The sequence below is a fragment of the Brachyistius frenatus genome, unplaced genomic scaffold (assembly GCF_029030835.1).
Source record: "Brachyistius frenatus isolate BFR_SWC_R1_liver_20210118 unplaced genomic scaffold, ASM2903083v1 Contig_3, whole genome shotgun sequence".
In the NCBI taxonomy this organism is placed as follows: Eukaryota; Metazoa; Chordata; class Actinopteri; family Embiotocidae; genus Brachyistius; species Brachyistius frenatus.
Genome location: NW_027210602.1, coordinates 640,223 through 660,690, shown reverse-complemented (window position 1 = coordinate 660,690; position 20,468 = coordinate 640,223). Strand labels below are relative to the sequence as shown.

General features: G+C 42.4%; 2 protein-coding genes across 2 annotated transcripts in view; both read left to right on the top strand.

The window, feature by feature from the left end:
* Positions 1–20,468, top strand: part of ttc28 (tetratricopeptide repeat domain 28) — a 107,167-nt gene that overhangs the window by 4,175 nt on the left and 82,524 nt on the right. Inside the window, exon 2 of the mRNA XM_069700766.1 lies at positions 1,848–2,219. Coding sequence (XP_069556867.1) covers positions 1,848–2,219 — 372 coding nt within the window. The remainder of the gene's footprint in view (positions 1–1,847; positions 2,220–20,468) is intronic.
* Positions 1–20,468, top strand: part of rph3aa (rabphilin 3A homolog (mouse), a) — a 65,859-nt gene that overhangs the window by 42,424 nt on the left and 2,967 nt on the right. The gene's annotated exons all lie outside the window — the stretch shown is intronic.

The window sequence follows — 20,468 nt, the reverse complement described above, 5'->3', positions numbered from 1 at the left end:
CCAGAAAACTCGTATCCCTTTTCTTGCCTCTCAATCAAAACCGTTGGGTGATGCACAGGAATCCCTCCAGTCTGCATACTTTAAGTGTGTATCCAAACAATACAGTGTGTGTTTGTGCGTGTGTGCGGGGGAATAGAGGGAGGTAATGAAGGCTTTGGTGTAAGCTCTGGTGAAAGGACAAATTTGGAAACACCAGATCAGAGAGAGAGTTTGACGTTAAAGCTACAGAGAGCGAACCTCTGTGTGCGCATTTTTACATGAAGTTTCAGAGACGAATGAGAAGAACAGAAGCCTCATCTGACAGCCGAAGTCGTCTCCGTCTGACTTTCTCTCTCTCTGGCTCTCCGAGGAATTCGAGCCGTTACCGCTGAGCAGAAAAGAAAAAGTGCACGCAGCAGTTTGATGTCCCATTTGCCAGTAACTGCGATATCATAACATGCAAATGAGGCTGCAGCAGTTTGGTGTTGTTCGGGGAAGAATTCAGCTTGCAATGAGTTGTTTTTGTGTTTTTTTTACATAACAGCAGCCAAAAGCACATTGTTTTATTTTTGAAACTTTCATTTCTCCAGTATTTTCTCCACCACTGGGCAAAAAGCCTCTTTCATTTAGTCAATCTGGCCTTTTCAGTAACACAGCTCAAAATATGGGATAATTAAGGCTCAGTATAGTTTGTGGTCCACTCTCATGAAGCTTTGTTGTCTGGGCCTCTGTCTCTGAGAAGAAGTGGTAGAGTTCAGTTTATTCATTTATAAAATCAGTTACCAATTGTAATGCTTTCACCATCTTAAAATACACCTGGTCAATCATAAATCAAAATATTGGACGAATACAAATTTGGATCTAAAGATGATGCCATAATTAAGTCAAGGGATCAAGAAACCTATTATAGTTCATCCTCAGGGGAACACGAATGTCTGAATCAAATTTCAAGGCCAATCATCGTAAAAACAATTCACTCCAAATGTCGAAAGATGGCGCAAAACGAAAAATCAGGGGATCACTAGCGTCGGTAGATTTCATCCTGTTAATCACAGACTGTATATAAAAGTGTTCGTAGCTTCCAGGTCTGAAAAATTATGCCGATGCAGAAGTGCCTTAAGCTTCAATACCACCGGGTGCCACTAGAGGTCGCTCTAAAAAGCCCCCGGCTCCATAGACGCCCATTCAACTTCTCTCATCAAATATAAAGTCAATAAAATGTCTCCACCAGTTATCCCGGTGTTGTTAGCTAATGTCGCTCCTTCTTATTAGTTTTCTGTAGGTCCATCTGAAAATAATCTGTCATTAATTAGAAAATAAGCTTCAAAAAGACTTGGGGTTTTTTGGGGGTTTTTTTTAAGGGGGGCGTATCTGTTTGATTGACAGGCCTGTGGTGCAGTCGGGTTACAGCTGTCGGTGGGCGGGACGTAGTATCGCCAGGCTTCCAATCAGATCAGTCAGATCCACCGCTGGCTCCTCCCCCAGCTCATCCAAATATGGTCACTTCCTGCTCCAAACCGCTCCGAACCAGCACGTGGACTGGAGCCTTCATAACGGCCGTTCACAAACCAACGGGTGCTGGTTGATACTTGTTCACTACCTGTTGGCTTAGCTCAGCACAAAGACTGGAAACGGGGAGAAACAGCTCGCCCGGCTCTCTAAACTGGAGGCTAAATAACGTTCACAAACCAACGGGTGATCTCACTGCTGCTTCCTGTTTGGTTTTGGCTCATTAGTGAAGTTGTAGATTAAGTTTGTGTCAGTCGACTGACTGAACAAACGTTTCACCTCCAGGTCCATGACCTTTAACCTCTGTCCCACCTTCTCTCCCCGTCCTCCTCCCTGTCTGTCCCCCTTCTGCTCCCCAGTTCTCTCTGTTTGGTTCTCGCTCCACCAGCAGGACCACAAACCCTCCCTCCTCCTCCTCGTCCTCCTCCTCCCCCCCGCCCGTGATCCCTTCAGCCCTTCAGGCGGTGAGAAGGTCCGACCGACTGTCCGTCTGCGGCCCCGTCGCCCTGAGCAAAGCCGAGTTCCTGGAGCGCGTGCGTCGCAGTAACCAGGCCTGCCAGCAGGGGGAGTTCGCGCTGGCCGTGCGCCTCTACGGCGAGGCCCTGACCGCCGACCCCCAGAACTGCATCCTGTACAGTAACCGCTCCGCGGCCTACCTCCGACTGGGCCAGTACAGCACCGCGCTTGACGACGCCATCAAGGCCCGTGTCATCAACCCCAAATGGCCGAAGGTAAGAAGTTCGACCCTCGGTGACCCCGCCGCCGCTCAATCACGCTCCAGACGAGAGTGTGGCGGAGATGAGGGTGGGGGATAGATTTCCTGTTTCTGTTTCCTCGAAGTGGATGTTTGATGGATGGCTGTATGGATGAGCTCTTCTCTCACAGTCATCATAGTAACGGTATATTTATGTATATCTATACCACAATCTATGAACCCTCATAATCGCCGTCTTCCCGTCTCCGGAGGCTGTCGTCTTCTTTCTGACCAGGAGTTCATGCTCAGGTTAGCATTTAAACGTTTGATCCGCTTTTTGCTGGATATAATATCACTTTTTTTAGTTGTTGCGTGACGGACTTTAATTGTCCTTGTGCTGCTCCAGAAAAGAACCAAACCGTCCGTTTCCTTCCCAGATTCTGTCAGTCGCCTTGTTTCTGCCGAAGTTTTGATTTGTTGCCGGTCGAAAACAAGCTTTCTGTTCAGACGCTGCCGCCCGCATGTTGTGCTTTTTTTTTTTTTTTTTTTTTTTTTTTTTTTTTTTTTTTTTAGTGCGAAATGTTTAAGCTTGTTCTGTGTCATCTGTCTTTCTTTGACAAGTGTTTGAACGGGATAACGTATAACTCAGCATAATGAGGCGGTAGGACAGTGATGACGGGGAGAGTCGGACACGGAGACACGCTGTTTATGTGTTGATGTTTCTCCGACTGAACATCATTAGAGAGCGACAAACAACAAAAGATATCGAGATCTATCCTGTGAGGCGATGCAGATTCCTCAACTGATTTGATGCCTGTGTTTTCTGTCAAGACAATATCGGCTGATAAAAGCAATGAATCAGTCGGGCGCTAACAGCTAACGAACACGGCGAGTCTTTTTTTTTCCTTCATCGGTTCCACCGAACTTTTTTTAAATCTGCGTTTTGTATTGAATTTCATGTCTTTTGCATACAAATTTCATATTTCAACTTTAGAAGACAACTTTTCAGGTCAAATCAGGAGGATAAGACTTATTTACTGAGTTGTTTTCATGAGATTAATTAGCCAGCTTGAGGTTCAAGGTGTTGAATTCACTCCATCGGCCCTAAAACAAACGTGACAGCTTCAGTTTAACATTTCCAGCACATTCACTGGCTGTAAACGGCTTTCCAGCACTTCTTTAACTTGAAGTGTCTCTTCAGATCTGACGGCAGAGTGAGCAGTGAAGGATGGAGAGTCTTTTAAAACCCATTCAGAGGGAGGCAGCCTCTGTCTGGACAGCTGGGGCCGGGCCAGCTCGGCTCCACTTCCTCCCTCTGTGAGAGAGAATGAGCGGAAGTGGTGTTTGGGTGTGTATATGTGTGTATGTGTGTATATGTGTGTGTGTGTGTGTGTGTGTGTGTGTGTGTGTGTGTGTGTGTGTGTGTGTGTGTGTGTGTGTGTGTGTGTGTGAGAGAGAGAGAGTGAGAGAGCTCTGCATGGCTGTTATTTTGTTTTTCAGACCCGGGTTAGGCCTTGGCCCAGAGTTTAGCCACTTAAAGACAATAACAGAAGCAGCATTCCTGTGTGTGTGTGTGTGTGTGTGTGTGTGTGTGTGTGTGTGTGTGTGTGTGTGTGTGTGTGTGTGTGTGTGTGTGTGTGTGTGTGTGTGTGTGTATGTGTGTGTGTGGGTGTTGGTGGGTGGGTGCGCGTACGACGGCGGCGGCGGTGGAGGCAGCAGCGATGTCATGGCGGAGGTCTCGCTCGCTCGCTCGCCACGGGTCAAGGGCGAGGTCAAAGCTAATGAAGTCCCAAAGAGATGGAGTCTCTGCATGTGTGTGAGAGACGTTTACTTCTGCTTCAGCTCCTTCTTTCTGCCCTTCAGCCGTTCGCCTCGCTCCTCTTTTCTTCTCCTCCGTTCGCCTCCCACAGTTCGCCCCGTTGCCGCCCCTGTCGACTTTTCTGTTGGCACAACAGGCTCAAACACACACGCACGCACACACGCACACACACACGCACACACACACACACACACACACACACACACACACACACACACACACACACACACACACACACACACACACACAGAGCGCCTCCGTCGTGGGAACAGACGAGTTGAAGTGGTCAAAAGTCGTCGAATGTTTGCGAGCTTATCTGGATAACAACAAAAAAAAACGTCTTTGCATGTTGATGTTGTTCTCTCGCCGTTTTGTGCGGCTTTATCCGTTTTTTTTTTTTTTTGGGGGGGGGGGCTTCATTCGGTGCAAAGACTTTGAGAAAGCCTTTTTGTTTCTTTGTGATTCAAATGAAGTTACATCACCGCAGTAAAACAGCAGCGAGAGCCGTCTCTCAGAAGCAGGTGCATTTATTTATTCAGTTTGCTGAGCTCACAGCGGTCCTCGAGTAAAGACGTCCGTTTGGCCGTCATGTGACAGAAGAGTGGAGGATGTGGCAGATGTGAGGAGGATGCTGGGAAACAGATTAGTGTCATTTTAGCAGCTGTTCCGGAGCTTTCGATCGTGGTTGTCAACAAATTTCCATGGACAGACCAAAAACAACAATTCTAGATAGTTTATTTCACTGTAAAGGGGAAATTCAAGGCAGTGAGTCCACAAGCGAAGCACACATCACTGAATTTATTCCACTAAAAAGTATTCAAGGCCTCGTATGTCTTATTCTTTTGTGTCGTTGAGCTCCGCTGATCTTTAAAAACATATCGCTGAGCCACATGTCTCTGTCACAGACCGTCCTGCTGCACCAAATACAAAAAGCGCCGAATGTGGATTCATCCGCCACTGAAAGAAGTCCCCAGCAGACGCTCTGCTTCCTGATGTCTGAGCAAAGTTTGATGGAAACGTACCGAAGTTGAAAGTGACAATGTTTGTGAGCCATTTTTAAGGATTGAAGGGAGGTTAGTGTGAAAATCAAAGATCAGAGACTCGATCTGATTGGAAACTTGACAATACTAAGTCCCGCCCACCGATAGCTGTAACCTGCCTGCACCACAGGTCTGTCAATCAAACAGACATGCCCCCCAAAAACACATCTTTTTGAGGCTTATTTTCTAATTAATGACGGATTATTTTCAGATGGACCTCCAGCTCTGAACACTTTTGTATGCAAACTGTGGCTTGAAGGTGCTCAAACAATTAATGTGAGAACAAATGTTTTTTCATTATTCTGAAGTCTGAGTTATGTCCGTGTCTTATTCACAGTAACCTGCAGACTTCATCATGGTCATGCTTAATAAATCATAATAATTGATGATGTACTCACCTTACTTAATGCTTTAATTAATGAGTTCTTCATGCACAAGTTCACAAATGAAAGACTTTAAACTCATGTTACTTCCTGATGATTACATGAGATATTAATGCATGAATCTTTGATAATTCATTCACCCTTAAGTGAAGTGTTCCCATTTTTTTTTTCATGCTGAAATAAAATAAATAGTCAATGTTTAAGGAACTCAAATTAAACCCAAAAAAACCTCAGGACTCCAAAACTTCTTTTAGAGTAATGTGGTAAATATGATTTTTTGTTTTGTTTTTTTGTAATGTATTTGAACTGCTTCTTTAATCCTGTGGGTGTTAGCTGTTCCTAAACGCTGTTCTTCAGGGAGTTTGTAGCAGGAATCAGTGCAGATGATCAGCCACCGTCGGACGGGCCCTCGGCTCTGAAGTGGGAGCCAACCAGATGGCAGCCAGCTCCGCCTGTTTACGCAGGCGGCCTCGCACCGCTCAGGCTTCCCCTGTCATTAAGAAACTCCTCTGAAACCACACACGGAAAAAATATTACCCACGTACGTGCAGAGAAAGCAGCAGGAGGACCCGCGAGCTACAACGCGCCCGTTTAGGAACCGACTCCACATGACAGAGTTTTTTTTGTTTGTTATTACAACCGAGGAAAAGATTCAAGTTCCTCCCTGGTCGGACCCGATTTAGGTCCCGTGACTCGACCCGGGTCCGTGTTTGTATTGTTCCCTGCCGGGTTTTGTGTTGAAATTTGAAATGGTGTCAGTCTGGATCAGAGAGGTAATCCACGACGGACTGCAGAGCATGTGAGGCGCCTCCAGCAGCACATTTCACTCTGTGGAGTATTTCTATAAACAAGACATTTTCATCCAGAGACACGGAACCCTCCACAGTCACAGCTCGTCTACATGTGTGCAAATGTCTGCTTAAAATTGTTATTTTGCAGAGAACTACAGCTGAAATAATCAACCCATTAATTAACTGTCACTCAACATGAAATTCAGTGATGATTTGAGCCTCTTTTCAAACAAAAGTAATTGAGTTTCAGCTTCTCGGTGCTGAAGATTTGCTGCTTATATTTTTAATTTGTGTGCTGGTAAACTGAATCTCTTTGGTGGTTTGACTGTCAGACAAAACAAGACATTTCCGGCCCAGAGGTTCCTGTACCGGTACCAGGAAATATTTGTTGTAAAAATGCAACCGGAGCTTTTTGACTGAAGAGTTTGTCCGTTACTACGGCGACTACAATGTATGCAGCATTTCTTCTTCAATTTTTGTGGGATCAAATTAGACGACTTGCAGTTGAGAATTTTGGGAAAAAGTTGAATAACATCAGTTTTTATGACTCATCTTTATTCAATATTTAATTTGACTTTTGATTTGGCCTGCTGGTAAAGATTAAGAGATTGTTTTTTTTCCCAAAATTTTATGATCCATGGAGCCCAGGATTGCTCACTTGGTCCTCACAGTTTTCCAGCTTTTACTGACTGAATATTTGAGGATGTTTTTACAGGAGGGCATTTCTAGGAAATTATTTTAAGATTTCACCGGCCATTTTTCACTTTCTGACTTTCTGTTTCTTACTTTTCATACACAAAACAGTTTGAGAAAACATTAAACAGATTGATTGATAAAGAAAATAACTCGCAACGAAATCAGCAAACCGTTGAGCCTTTATTTTTTGGGGGGTTCTTTCATTAAGTAATCTTTTTTTTTTTTCATTTGTTTTAGTGTACAAGCAAAACACAAGATTCTTATTATTCAAAATTAGACTACAAATGACATGAATTAACAGCAGGAAGAAGTCGAACATAACAAAGTTACATGGTGCTAAAATACCTTTTCAATAATATGTTTATCATAAAATTATGTTACAATTATTATCAGTAACATTGTTATCTTTATTTGATACTGTCAGATATTTACGATCCAAAAATACAAAAAAATTTGTGACAGAAATGAGCTTCCGTACGTAGTAGTTTACGTCATAAATATTCCTCATATTGTCATACTTCAAAAGTATGTGGACCGGAAGTCCACATTTCGACTCCACACTGAAATACACATCTGATTTAACGTAGTACACACATATGACCATCACCTTTAAATCTTGTCCTAAAAAAACTCTGAAAATGTAGAGCAGTAATCAGTTGGGTTTTTTTGCTTTATACGTGACCAAAAAAATGCATGTGAACACGAGAATAATCGAAAGATCAGAAGATGTTTTATATCTTTTAAGTAACTGCTTTATTATTTGGTCTGTAAATTTACAAAACTTTCCCAGAAATTCATGGAAAGAACTGTGAATTTTGGACTTTTTGAACATTTTAGTTCAACTTTAATACGCACCACTTGACTTCCTTGAAAAAAAAAAAAAAGCTCCAGGCACCGACCGATAGAACATTTCATCAATCATTTTTTGAGTTCTAATTAGTTTGACTTCTTTCTAGGAAACTCGTGCTCGGGAAATTATTAGGAATTTAAAACATAGTTTGCCATGTAGAAAGTAAAAAAAAAAAAAGAAGAAAAAAAAAAGAAGATGTACCGCTGATATCGGCAGCAGCCACTAGAGGGCAGCACTGACGTGTTGGGAAACTGCCTCGCTCTCCACTTCCCAGAGCTCCGGCGCAACTTCTCCTTTTGTTAGATCCGTCCGGCGGTGCTCTCGTGACCCACATCACACGGGGCTCTGCGGCGCGGTCGCCTGTTATCCAGCCCAGACTAATCCAGACGACCCGGGGCTCTTGTCACCTCGTCGGAGTGTAAACGACCGCCCGTTGTTCTTGTTTAAAAAAAAATAATCACACTGCCTTTTCTTTCCTGGTTCTAGTTTATCTCTCCTCATGATCAGATTACCAGATGAAGCGACGTCGCAGCTTCCCCATGTTTAAGTGATAACATGTTTGGTGGTGGGGGAAAAAAATAAAAAAAAATAAAGAAAAGTGCACATCAGCGGCAAATAATAACCTGCTGCTTCCTCACACACTTCTTCGCCTGCTTGCTGCAGAGTGTAATGAGTTTTGATTTTGCCTGGAAGAGCAGCGGGCCTAATTGTCTGCTGTTAATCGGGGGATTGTTCGGTTCATACGCTGCAGACTCGACCGAAAGCCTGCTGTCTCAGCAACCATCCCGAGCAGCTGGATTCATTTCTACCCCGTCCTTTATCCTCCCTCTGTACGGCTCTTTGGCGTGCAGTCGGGTGCTTCGGCTGTCTGAGCAACCGCAGAGGAGGGAGAAAGATAACGGCAGCGGGAGATAACGAAGGAGGGCCTCGGTTGGACTTGAACGTGGCGCTGTCACAGGATAAAGATGTCGATCTCGGCTGACAGAAAACCTACTATAAGCACTGACTGGGTATCAGAAGTGATTTTAAAGGGTTAATATCACAGACTGTATATAAAAGTATTCATAGGTATCCGGGTCTGAAAAATGAGGCCGATGCAGAAGCGCCTTGACCTGCAGTACCACCGAGTGCCACTAGAGGTCGGCTCCAAAAAGCCTCCGGCTCCGTAGACTCCCATTCTTCTCTCATGAAAGTCAATAAAGTTGGTGTTCGCTGAAGTCACTCCTTTATTAGTTTTCTGGAGGTCCACCTGAAAACAATCTGTCATTAATTAGAGAACAAGCTTAAAAAAAGATGTGTTTTTTTGGGGGGTGTGTCTGTTTGATTGACAGGCCTGTGGTGCATTTAGGTTACAGCTATCAGTGGGCGGGACGTAGTATCATCAGGTTTCCAAACAGATCAGTCAGATCCACCGCTCGCTCCTCCCCAGCTCGTCCAAATATGGTCACTTCCTGCCGCATACTGCTCCGAACTAGCAAGGTGGTGACGGACAGAATCTGAACTGGAGGCTTCATAACGTTCACAAACCAACGGGTGACGTCACGCGTTGTTGCTGCTTAGGTAGTATTGATTTACTGATGTTGACACTAAATTAAAAAAAATCAGGAGATCACCACAGTTGTTACTATTTATCCTCTGGTGACCATGAATGTCTGTACCAAGCGGGAACCAGCAGTGAGGCCACCTGTTGGTTTGTGAACTTTATGAAGCCTCCAGAGATAACTGGTGGAGACATTTTATTGACTTTGTATTTCATGAGAACTTTGGGAGTCTTTGGAGCCAGAGGTTTTTTGGAGCCAACCTCTAGTGGCACTCGGTGGTATTACAGCTTAAGACACTTCTGCATCGACCTCATTTTTCCTACTTTCATATCCAGTCTAAGGTCCGTACCAAATTTCTTGCCAGTCCGTCCAGTATTGATTGCTGTTTAAGTGGCAGGACGACTGACATTTCCATTCCCCTCTAAAAAAAAAAAACAACGACCCGGCTGGTGATAAACCCAAATTATCCTTCAACTATGTTTTCTTTGAGACTTTGTTTTGCTTTAGGATTTGTCGTCCTCGCTACAGATCTTGGGATTTCCTCTCAACATTTGGATTTGAGCAGCCTCGGAGTGAAAGAAAGAAAAACAGTGAGAGAGGAGAGACAAACAGCAGAGCGAATGACTCACTAATAACAGGTTGTGTGTTGCTATTTCCAGGCTGAGGTCGAGGTTAATGAACAATCACATCTTTGAGACTCCGGTGAGGCGGGCGTTGTTCGGTTTGAGCTTCAAAGAGGGCACATTCAGTGAATGTGATGGCAGTGTGTGAAATACAAGCAGGGTTTACAGCTGGGCGCACGGCCTCTTTTTTTATTAGTAGAATCACTGGAGCATAAATGTGCTCAGTTGGTCTTTCCTGTTAGTCATCAGCTGGGCACTTCATGTCCTCATGATGGTGTAAAAACATTGGCCAGTTATGCCTTCATAACTCTGGAGGAACGATGCATCAGGATGAATCACGCAGACTGATTACGTGGTCACTGGCTGGAATGATTTAGAACGATGCAAGTTGTCCAAACTACATTTTTAGAAAATGGTTCAGCAAAGAAATTATTAGCATGAATGCAGATCAAAATTTAAATGGCTACAAGTCTGCAGTCATGCTAGCAGGCTTTAAATATGCTAAGTTCTTTGAGCTAAATACAGGTGAGTCTGATGAGAATTTCACGAGCTAAACCAAATTATTGAACAACGTAATGCTGTAACCTGATGCTGGCACTGAATGAAAAGTCATATGATCACTATAGTTGTTAGAATTCATCCAAATGGGGACGTGAATTTGGTTCGGAGGATTTGGTAAGTGGCAACGTCCATCGCTGAGCATTTAACACAACTTTGCACTACTTATTACACGACGATACATCATCTTATCTGTGTCAGTTTAATCCCAAAAAATGATCTGTTTTTGATAATGGTGAAATCACATTCTCAGGATTTCGTTTCTAGCGTGATAAACCACATGAGCCGAGCAGCAGCCAAAACATTTAAAAAGAGAAAACAAGAAGAAATCTCCTCTCTGTCAGTCAATCAGAGTGTGAAGCCTTGTGCAAGCTCTCCTAACCATTAAACCAAACACAATTATGGGCTCATCTGTTTGGCATGGCCCTCCATGACTCGGTGCCAGGCTGCAGGGCTCGCCAGCTCCACCGGGCATATGTGCCACCAACTGTCTATCTGAGCTCGCTCCCATGAAGAGTATCAATCATAACAAAACCACAAAAAAAAAAGATAATCCGACCTGTTTATTATTCATCGTTTATGGGAAAACGTCAAAGTCTTACACGACACAGTGTTCAGGCATCCGAGGATTAATGACTGCCGAGCTCAGCACTTCCTCCATCAGATAGGGTTAATTCTCCCTTGTATGTTCCTGCTTATCTTTAACCCAGAGATGAAATTATATATTCATGGGTTTAAGTGAAACTTGAAAAGCTGTATGTGCCTTTTTTTTTTCTTTTTTTTTTCCATACAGCATAGCTGCAGGCTAATTATCCGGACAAAATAAGTCATCAAATATGCAGCTTCTACACGCTGGGATCAGCTCTCAAACATGTTCACTCATTATAAATAATTTACTGGGAAATATACTATACTTTATTATTATTTCATTTGTGTGTGTGTGTGTAATTAAATTTTTTATTTGTCTCTTGCATGTTTAATGTACGTTTTTGTGCCAATTTACACAAAGAAACACTTTAAATCCAATTTAATAGAACGATACTTTTCTGTTGTGTCGTACGTTACAGCCGCAGACTGTATATAAAAGTGTTCGTAGCTTCCGGATCTGAAAAATGAGGCCGATGCAGAAGTGCCTTAAGCTGCAGTACCACCGAGTGCCACTAGAGCTCGGCTCCATAGACTCCCATTCAACTTCTCTCATCAAATACAAAGTCAATAAAATGTCTCCACCAGTTATTTCGGTGTTGTTAGCTAAAGTCGCTCCTTCTTATTAGTTTTCTGGCGGTCCATCTGAAAATAATTCGGCATTTATAAAAAAATTAAAAAGACGTGTTTTTTGGGAGGGCATGTCTGTTTGATTGATGTCTACTCCAATTTTTTTTTTTTATAGGTAAATATTTTACTTTTAAAATAATCATTTCATTCAGAGCTGCAGTTACTCTGCAGTTAAAAAAAATTACATAATTTTCATCTGGAATGAAATTATGATTTGATGCACTTTGTGTAAATTGAACTACCTACATGCATTTAGTATTCACCTAATAACTGCATTTATTATTCATTAAGAATTTTATTTTGACAGTCAATTTTACAGAAACAAATAATCTGTAGTCTAACTGATAGTAAATATTACACCTAATAGTTTATAACAGTTCCAAGCTTGGAGTGATGAAAACACACGGATGTTTTGTTCCCTCTGTAATTTTCAGTTAATTGGCGAGTAGCTGCCTTTCGTGGTAAAGGTGTGAATGTCTCCGGCGTATTATCAGCACCTCGGCCTGTTACATTCAGAGGAGGCAGCCGAGTGTTATGTCAGCTGGCTAAATACGACCTTCACACGTGGTCCCGAAGGAACGGAGCGTGCTCCGGTAACACGCTGTCAGGCACCGAGCTGGTAATATAGTCCAATATCACACAGGAGCCCAAGTTACCTGTTGGTGTGTGTGTGTGTGTGTGTGTGTGTGTGTGTGTGTGTGTGTGTGTGTGTGTGTGTAAAGAGCATAATAGGCACAATTTAATACAACCTTGCCATAAGGCATGAACAGATCAAATTAGCTATTAGTAGCCGAGGAGGTGTGGAAACGTAAACGCAACAGGAAACACACACACAGCGACCTCTCATCTTTTCCTGTTGACTATATGTTGTAATTTATTTTCTCGTGGACAGTTTGTTATTTTAAAATGATTTCCACCCGCTCCCGTTAGCCGTCGGGTTGCCGGTGAACTCAATCAAAACACTATGTGCAGGGTGATAACACGCAGTGCAGGATGACACGTCAACATTTAAAAGGACGTTTATCTCCTGATGTTCATCATCACAGAGAGACACGTATAAAGGATGATACCCGACCGCTGTTGCTTATTTATTTATTGTGTTTAACAGGGACAGCAATGAACAACACATTTGCTGTAGCAGATGCACAGTAAAGCTCATTTCCATCTGCAGTGGAGGCCGTCAGTGATGCAAGACTCGCAGAAGTAAAAGAATTCAAACCTCAAAACAAATTCAATAAAGCATAAATATGAAAATCTGAAAACAAAAAGTTGGTTATGAAGAAACTGTAAATGACAAAAAGACCATTTTGGCTGAATTAAATATATGAAATGAAGTTGTGATTTTAGTTACACTTTGTAAAAATATGTAGGTCCAGTGTTTGGTTTGTCCCCTCTGGGCTCCTGTAGAAACATGGCGGCTCCGTGAAAAAGGACACGCTCCCATGTATAGATATTAAAGGCTCATTCTGAGGTAACAAAAACACAGTTATTTTTTTACGCAACTAAAAAGATACTAATGAAAGTCTTTTGTACCAATTGACCCCCTTAAATCCACACACACGCACTGAACCTTTAAAGTACAAATTAAGGGTTACATTTAATGCAATTCTGTACATTTTAATGGATTTTTGAACATAAATTTTTTTTTAATGTCCTAAAAAGCAATAATAATCAGCCTTTTAAAACATATTAAACCGTGCATATATACAATAAAATTTGGTGATTTAAATACTAATTAACCTTAAATTCATTAAATAAACCTGAATATTGTTGGAATATACATCTCAACAAATAACAGTATATAATTTTTTTTAGGACCCCTTAAAAAAACAACTTAAATTTTGCATACAATAATAATAATGATAACAATGATTTGTCATATATAATTGTTTATTTATTTTAGAATTAATTACTTTGGCATTTTGAGATGTAAATTCCCTTAAAATATCCTTATTTTAAGTGATATTTGTCCCTTTAAAAATAGCTTTAAAAAAATGTTTATGGATTTCAAGAATAATTATTTTATTTAAATATAAATTAACCTTGAATTTGAGGTGTAAATACCAGAATACTCTTTGACAAACACTCCTCTGGATATCATGTCTTTGTTCCGTCCGTCTCTCTGCAGTCAGAGCCGACGTGCTTTTGAACTCATTGAACCTTGAACCTTTAACTCGAGGGGGTTTGATGGTTTTATTAGCCTATCACTGTTCAATACTGCCGGTGGTGAAGAGGTGTTGCCCCCCCTCCCCCCCACCCACCCATCACCCCGCCCTCCCGGCCCTTCCTGCTCTTACCTCGGCCTCCAGGGGAAGAGATCAATGTCAAAAAGCTCTCGGCTCTGTTACAAGATCAATAACTTTTTTTTTTTTTCTGACAGCACAAACATGTGCACACAGATAAGTGGAACACGCACACACAGCTGGACGGATCTGATAACCAAACAACCGCGTCTCCACGTTGTTTGGTCTCATTTGATTAGCCCACACTTTGACCCCCGCTGACCCACAGCAACACCCGGGAGTCTGACCTCTGACCTCCCGACCTGCCAGAGGAGGGGAGAGGATGTGTTTCTGTTGTGGTGACATGGATTTATTTTGAGTGAAGGAGACGGAGGGGAGGAGGGTGGAGGAGCTGAAGGTTTGAGGAGAGGGTTGATGAAGAACCTTCAACTAAAGTTCAAGTACTAAAATCACAGTTTAAAAATACTCCATTATGAGTATTATAACTCCAGCATTTCAAAGTATTATCAGCCAAATGTACCTAAATATCAAACTAAAGGTACTTCTACAGTAGAATCTTCCCTGTTACTAATTTATAATTTATGGCTTTAATATGATTATTAATACTGATGCATCAGTGTGTTCATGTTTTTGAGGCGGAGCTTGTTTTAGCTACTTAATACTACGTATGGATCATGATGTTCAAATTTTTTAAGTAGTCTTTAAATTAAGAAATTTAATAGATTTATTTTCCCTTGTTTTTACCAGTGCCTTGTGTTGCACTACTCCCACCAGAAGGTGGCGTTAGTTCACCTAAAAGCTGTTTGCCAACATCAAACAACAAAACACCGGTAAAATGGGTGTGGCTCTCTGAGATGAGATGCTTCGGTACAAACATAAACTGTAAATAAAAATGGACGTGTCAGTTTTCTGGCAGTCCATCTGAAAATAATCTGTCATTAATTAGATATTAGGCCTCACACAAAGGTATGTCTGTTTGATTGACAGGCCTGCAGTGCAGTTAAGTTTTCACTGTAGGTGGGCGGGGCGTAGTGTCCTCAAGTTCAGGTCAGATCCACCACTCGCTCCTCCTCCAGCTCGTCCAAATATGGTCACTTCCTGCTCCAAAAAACCGAGATGGCGACGGCAAAAATGCCGAACTGTCGTCTTCACGAACTACTGCGAGAAATGACTCGTTTGGACTTGATTTACGTCACGTGTTCACGAGTATACGTGAGGCAGAATTTGCTATCAACGCTGTTCTGTTTTCATGATAATTTGGTCTTTCTAAAATCGAATTCCTTCCTTCCACATGCGGACAAACAGTCCTAAATACAACCTCGTTCCCATCAGCTGCAGCTGAACGAGAGCATCTCTGATTAAGGAAAAACTCTCCATCAAGGTTCCTGTCGCAGAGAGCTTTCACTGTCGGCAAGAGATGCATAATTCATCAAAGATCTGTAACTATAGCTTCCTCATTGAGAGGTGCAATAAGAGTGGCTGTGAAGCACTGGTACATGTGATTCACGCGGGTCCCCACTTCAACTGCACTCAACAACGCACGAAAGAGAAATGATTATATTGCTGTTCTGTGAACTTCACTGGCATCAGTGGCTGTACATGAAGAGGAGGGTTATTTTCCCATAGGGGGGGATTTACTGCACTAATCCTCAGATGGCGGCCATATAACACCCTATAATTCAGGGTTTTTTTTTTCAATTAAGCACTTAATTCCCTGAAACTATTTATCTTTAACAATGTTCTAGTGTCTAAATGTTAAAAAAAAAACTATAAAAATCTTTGTTTTTTAATGCTGGATGGAAGTTGTAATTTCCAGTTTGACCTCACTTTGTCACTGCTTTCACTGTCAAAATTCCTCAAAAACCAACACATAGATTCTTGTTACTGTAACGTGATGGCGCTGCAGCTGGTTACAGGTTTAGTGCAGAGCAGCATTTTCTTTAATGTTTGGGGGTTGTCATGACAACAGCTCTGCAGATGAAGATGAACGAGGCTGCTGATGAGGAGGACTGTTTTCATCGGTCATGTTATTTTAAATCAGAACCAGAGCGTGAAAAGGATAAAACATACAGCAAGCTGGCCAAAAGATGTTCAGACTGATGAGGGAATCGTGTAAAGTTACCGCATCTGCCTCAACCAAGTTGCTGTAAAAGCAAAAGTAGTTTTCTTCAGTTTTCTTCTGAACTTGCATTCTCTTCAAAAACATTGACTCTATGAATCTCAAGTTTGTTGAAACATTGAACCACTCCGGCTGAAAAACACGGGAGACGCCTCATTTATTATTCATGTTCGACCGTTTTTTTGTTTTGTTTTTGTCTTTTTCTTTAAAAAAAAAAAACCTAAAAAAAACCCCTCTCAAAACCCCTCTGAAATGTTGGCTCAAAAGGTTGAGAATCTGAACCGCTTTAGCTGAAAAAGTCCCACAAAAACACGGCCGACGCCTCATCAGTGCATCGATACTCAAGCAGGAGACAGTGGGAGCTTCGTGCATTAAAACAGGCTGCAGTAAGACGGAGGATGTCACTGTGATTTATGATTATTGTTCTGACTAATTCACTCTATGAAAGGTTTCAGCAGTTGTGTGCAGGACAAGACAGTAAAAACATGAATTACTAATAAAAGTTTGATCTTTAAATAACTGTAAAAGTTCATAAATGACAGAAAATATAGTTTTGTAAAACTAATGTGTTGATTCTACGCTCGGAAAGGCTACAATAAATCAAATCCTTCTTCTATAATGTGGACGTGTCAGACAGATAATACAAGAATTTAAGGCTTAATTTTGACGATTCGTTGCTTTTTTTCCCCCAGTAAAACCTATTTACATTAATTATATACAAACATAGTGTTGAGGAGACTATGTTACCTTCATAACCTCCCATACAACAACATGCTGTAAATTTGAGAGGCAGGTCAGAGAGTGGATGAGGTCTGTGTGGTGGAGGTGGATAAAAGAGAAACAACAGCAGGTGAAATACCTGCTGCGGCTGCAGAGAAGAATGAGCGGATTAGACAGCGGTGTGTGTGTGTGTGTGTGTGTGTGTGTGTGTGTGTGTGTGTGTGTGTGTGTGTGTGTGTGTGTGTGTGTGTGTGTGTGTGTGTGTGTGTGTGTGTGTGTGTGTGTGCGGGCGTGTGCGTGCGGGCGTGCGTGCGTGCAGCAGAGAAGGATGGTGTTTGTGGCCATGTATGGTAGCAGAGATGAATGGTCTCATTTGTGGTTGGGCGCCTGGAGGCCACGCAGACTGATGCAGCCACACTGCTGCAGACTTTATCTCGCACTCAGACCGTGTCCGAGCTAAATGCTGATAAATTTGAAAACACCTTTGTGTGTCAAACAGGGTTTCTGTCCACACCAACATTTTACTAGATTTCACTGAAAGAAAAATAACGTTTGTTTTCTTTCTGTTTGGTGTCAGTTTTGTTGTCTTTATACTGCAGTGTTGTACACTGCCGTTCTGAAGCATCCAGTCGGGCATTTTGACCGTTGCTATTTGGGGAGAACTCGAGAACACTATTCCCCGCCCACACTTAGTGGGAACCTGACTGCTCCCCAGGCCTGTCAATCAAATCACACATGCCCCCAAACGTAGCTGTAATTGAGGCCTAATATCTAATTAATACTGGAATTATTTATTGAAGGAGGGACACCATAAAGACTTGTGGAAAACATTTGCTGACTTTGTATTTCAGGAGAAATTGAATGGAAGTCTATGGGACTGTATATAAGAGTGTTTGTAGCTGAGGCCGATGCAGAATTGCCCTGAACTGCAAAACCACTGAGTGCCACTAGAGGTTTTGCTCCATAGACTCCCATTCAACTTCTGTCATCAAATACAAAATCAATAAAATGTCTCCACTTATCCAGTTATCTCCAATTATCTCGGTGTTGTTAGCTAAAGTCACTCCTTCTTATTAGTTTTCTGGAGGTCCATCTGAAAATAGTCCTTCAATTATCATAAAATAAGCTTCAAAAAGAAGTGTTTTTGGGGGTGTGTCTGTTTGATTGACAGCTCTGTGGTGCAGTCAGGTTACAGCTCGGTGGACAGGACGTAGTATCGTCAGGTTTCCAATCAGTCAGATCCACCGCTGGTTCCTCCCCCAGCTCGTCCAAATATGGTCACTTCCTGTTCCAAACCGCTCCGAACTGACAAGATGGTGACGGACAAAATCTGAACTGGAGGCTTCATAAAGTTCACAAACCAACGGGTGACGTCACTGCTGGTGACTTGTTCACATCGCATTCTTTTACTTCAAGTGTCAAAGTCTTCAACCGGGTTTTGGAAGTTAATTCCAAATCAACCGCAATAAATATGTCAATAAAGCAGGAGAACAGAAAAGAGACCTGAAACACACACTCACTAAATGTGTGTCTCCTCTTGCAGCAGACACTCACACACTGAGCCACTGCATTCATCACTGCCAAGGTGTGTGTTTAGTAGCCGTGTTGGCCATGGAAAGTGCTCCATCAAATTGACTTTCCTGACATATGGAGTGTGGAGGTGTGTGTGCATTCTCTTGCCGTGTGTGTGTGTGTGTGTGTGTGTGTGTGTGTGTGTGTGTGTGTGTGTGTGTGTGTGTGTGTGTGTGTGTGTGTGTGTGTGTGTGTGTGTGTGTGTGCGTGTGTGTGCGCGTGGAGGCAGAGTGATAATGCTGCTCACAGAGATGCATAGATTTGATACAGATATGCAGCTCGTCTGACAAACATGTCTTCCAGCCTCTGAGGAGAAGGTCGGGGGTCGAAGGTCAGGGTTGACTTTATGATCTCATCACAGGAAGACTTGTCAAGGAAGCCGAGCAGCCGGCTTCGGGGGGGTTGGATTGTTTCTGTAGGTGGCTGCACTGCCATAAAACACACTGAAACACATCATTACATGTGTGTAACATTTGTGCGGCAGTTGTGTTGATGTTTGTTGTCACCAGTGTCACGCTGGTGTGTCTGCGTCTCTCCTTTGTTTGCTCCTTGTAACAGGTTGTAAATATGCAGTTTACAATTTTCATGAAAAAACAATGAGGTTGGCAGCAGCCATGAGCGTACACACAAAAACAGCTGTTACATTATTGATGGCATCAGAGGTGTGTGTGTGTGTGTGTGCGTGCGTGCGTTACGTACATGCAGAAATCTGCCCTCAGGTCAGATTAATTTGATTTCAAGATCAGCATTTCGAGCAAAAATACGATTCGAAAAATCCCTCTGAACTAATTGATTATTTTTCGATTATTATTAAGAAGGAAAAAAAACAGACTCACTTGCGCTGTAAAATCGGGCTCAACAGATGCCATCCAACTTCTAAAACCCTCGGGTCGTCTGAAGAGAAATGTGTTTTTAGTTTCATCTTTGAGATGAAGGTCGTTGTTTGCATCCAACATCAAATTCACCTCGTCTGGTCTCTGATTGATCAGTGGACACGTCGTTTTCACTCTACTGGCCGTGTGCAGCTGTGGCAGACTGATGATCAGCTCGCTCTACCTGTAGAGTTTGACTGCACCTCATCTTCTTTTATTTTGAAGGAGTTCCACTCAGAATTTCCTTTTTTTTTTTTTGCTACTCACGGCTAAAGGTTGTGAAACGGTTTCTTTGTGTTTATTCTTGATGTTTCTTACTTTGTGCTGCGGCCTTACAAAGTATATCCGGTTTGCTGTGTTTTAGTCGTTTAAAACAAACATTCATCCTACTAATTATTTTCCAACTATTTCAGATAGAGTGCCTGAAGCTGAGGGAGAACCCATTTCTTGTCCTAACGGAAAGACCACTGGGGTACGCAGTGATGTAGCGACGTGTTCGATTGATTTTATTTTGAAAAATTGACCAGATTTGATCTTAACACTGCATTCACAAGCTATCGAAATTATCGTAATTACCAGGCTCATACTTGAAAACAGCATCAAAACACTCATTCAATCTGCATATTTAAACGGAAATCTAAAAAGTGCTGATTTGCACAATTTCAGCTAAGCTAAGCTACGCTACCTGTCGCATGGCTGTTAGCTGCATGTTTAGTGTACAGAAATCTTTCTCAGAACAAAAAGTCAACAAGCTTGTTCTCAAAATGTTCAAACTATCCCTTTAAAGAGCAAACAGCAACGATGAAAGTCTCCCTCTTCACATAAGTTCCTCCCGATGCTCCATATTGTCGTGTCCTCGCAGCACCTGTATCAGCGGTCGTCTTGTTTGAATCATCTCTTTTTTCGGAAGGTTTTTAGCATTCAGTTTGTCTTTGATGTTCACACCAACGCAGCAGAGTGTGTTCTCCCTCGAGGTTTTTACCTCGCTCGCAGACACACACACACACACACACACACACACACACACACACACACACACACACACACACACACACACACACACACACACACACACACACACACAGAAAGTCTTAACAAGTGCCACTGTGACGTGTCAACGACTGTGTCACTGCGTTTGCATCGTAACTGTTGGTTTTGTTTAAGTCTGTGACAAAATATTGTGT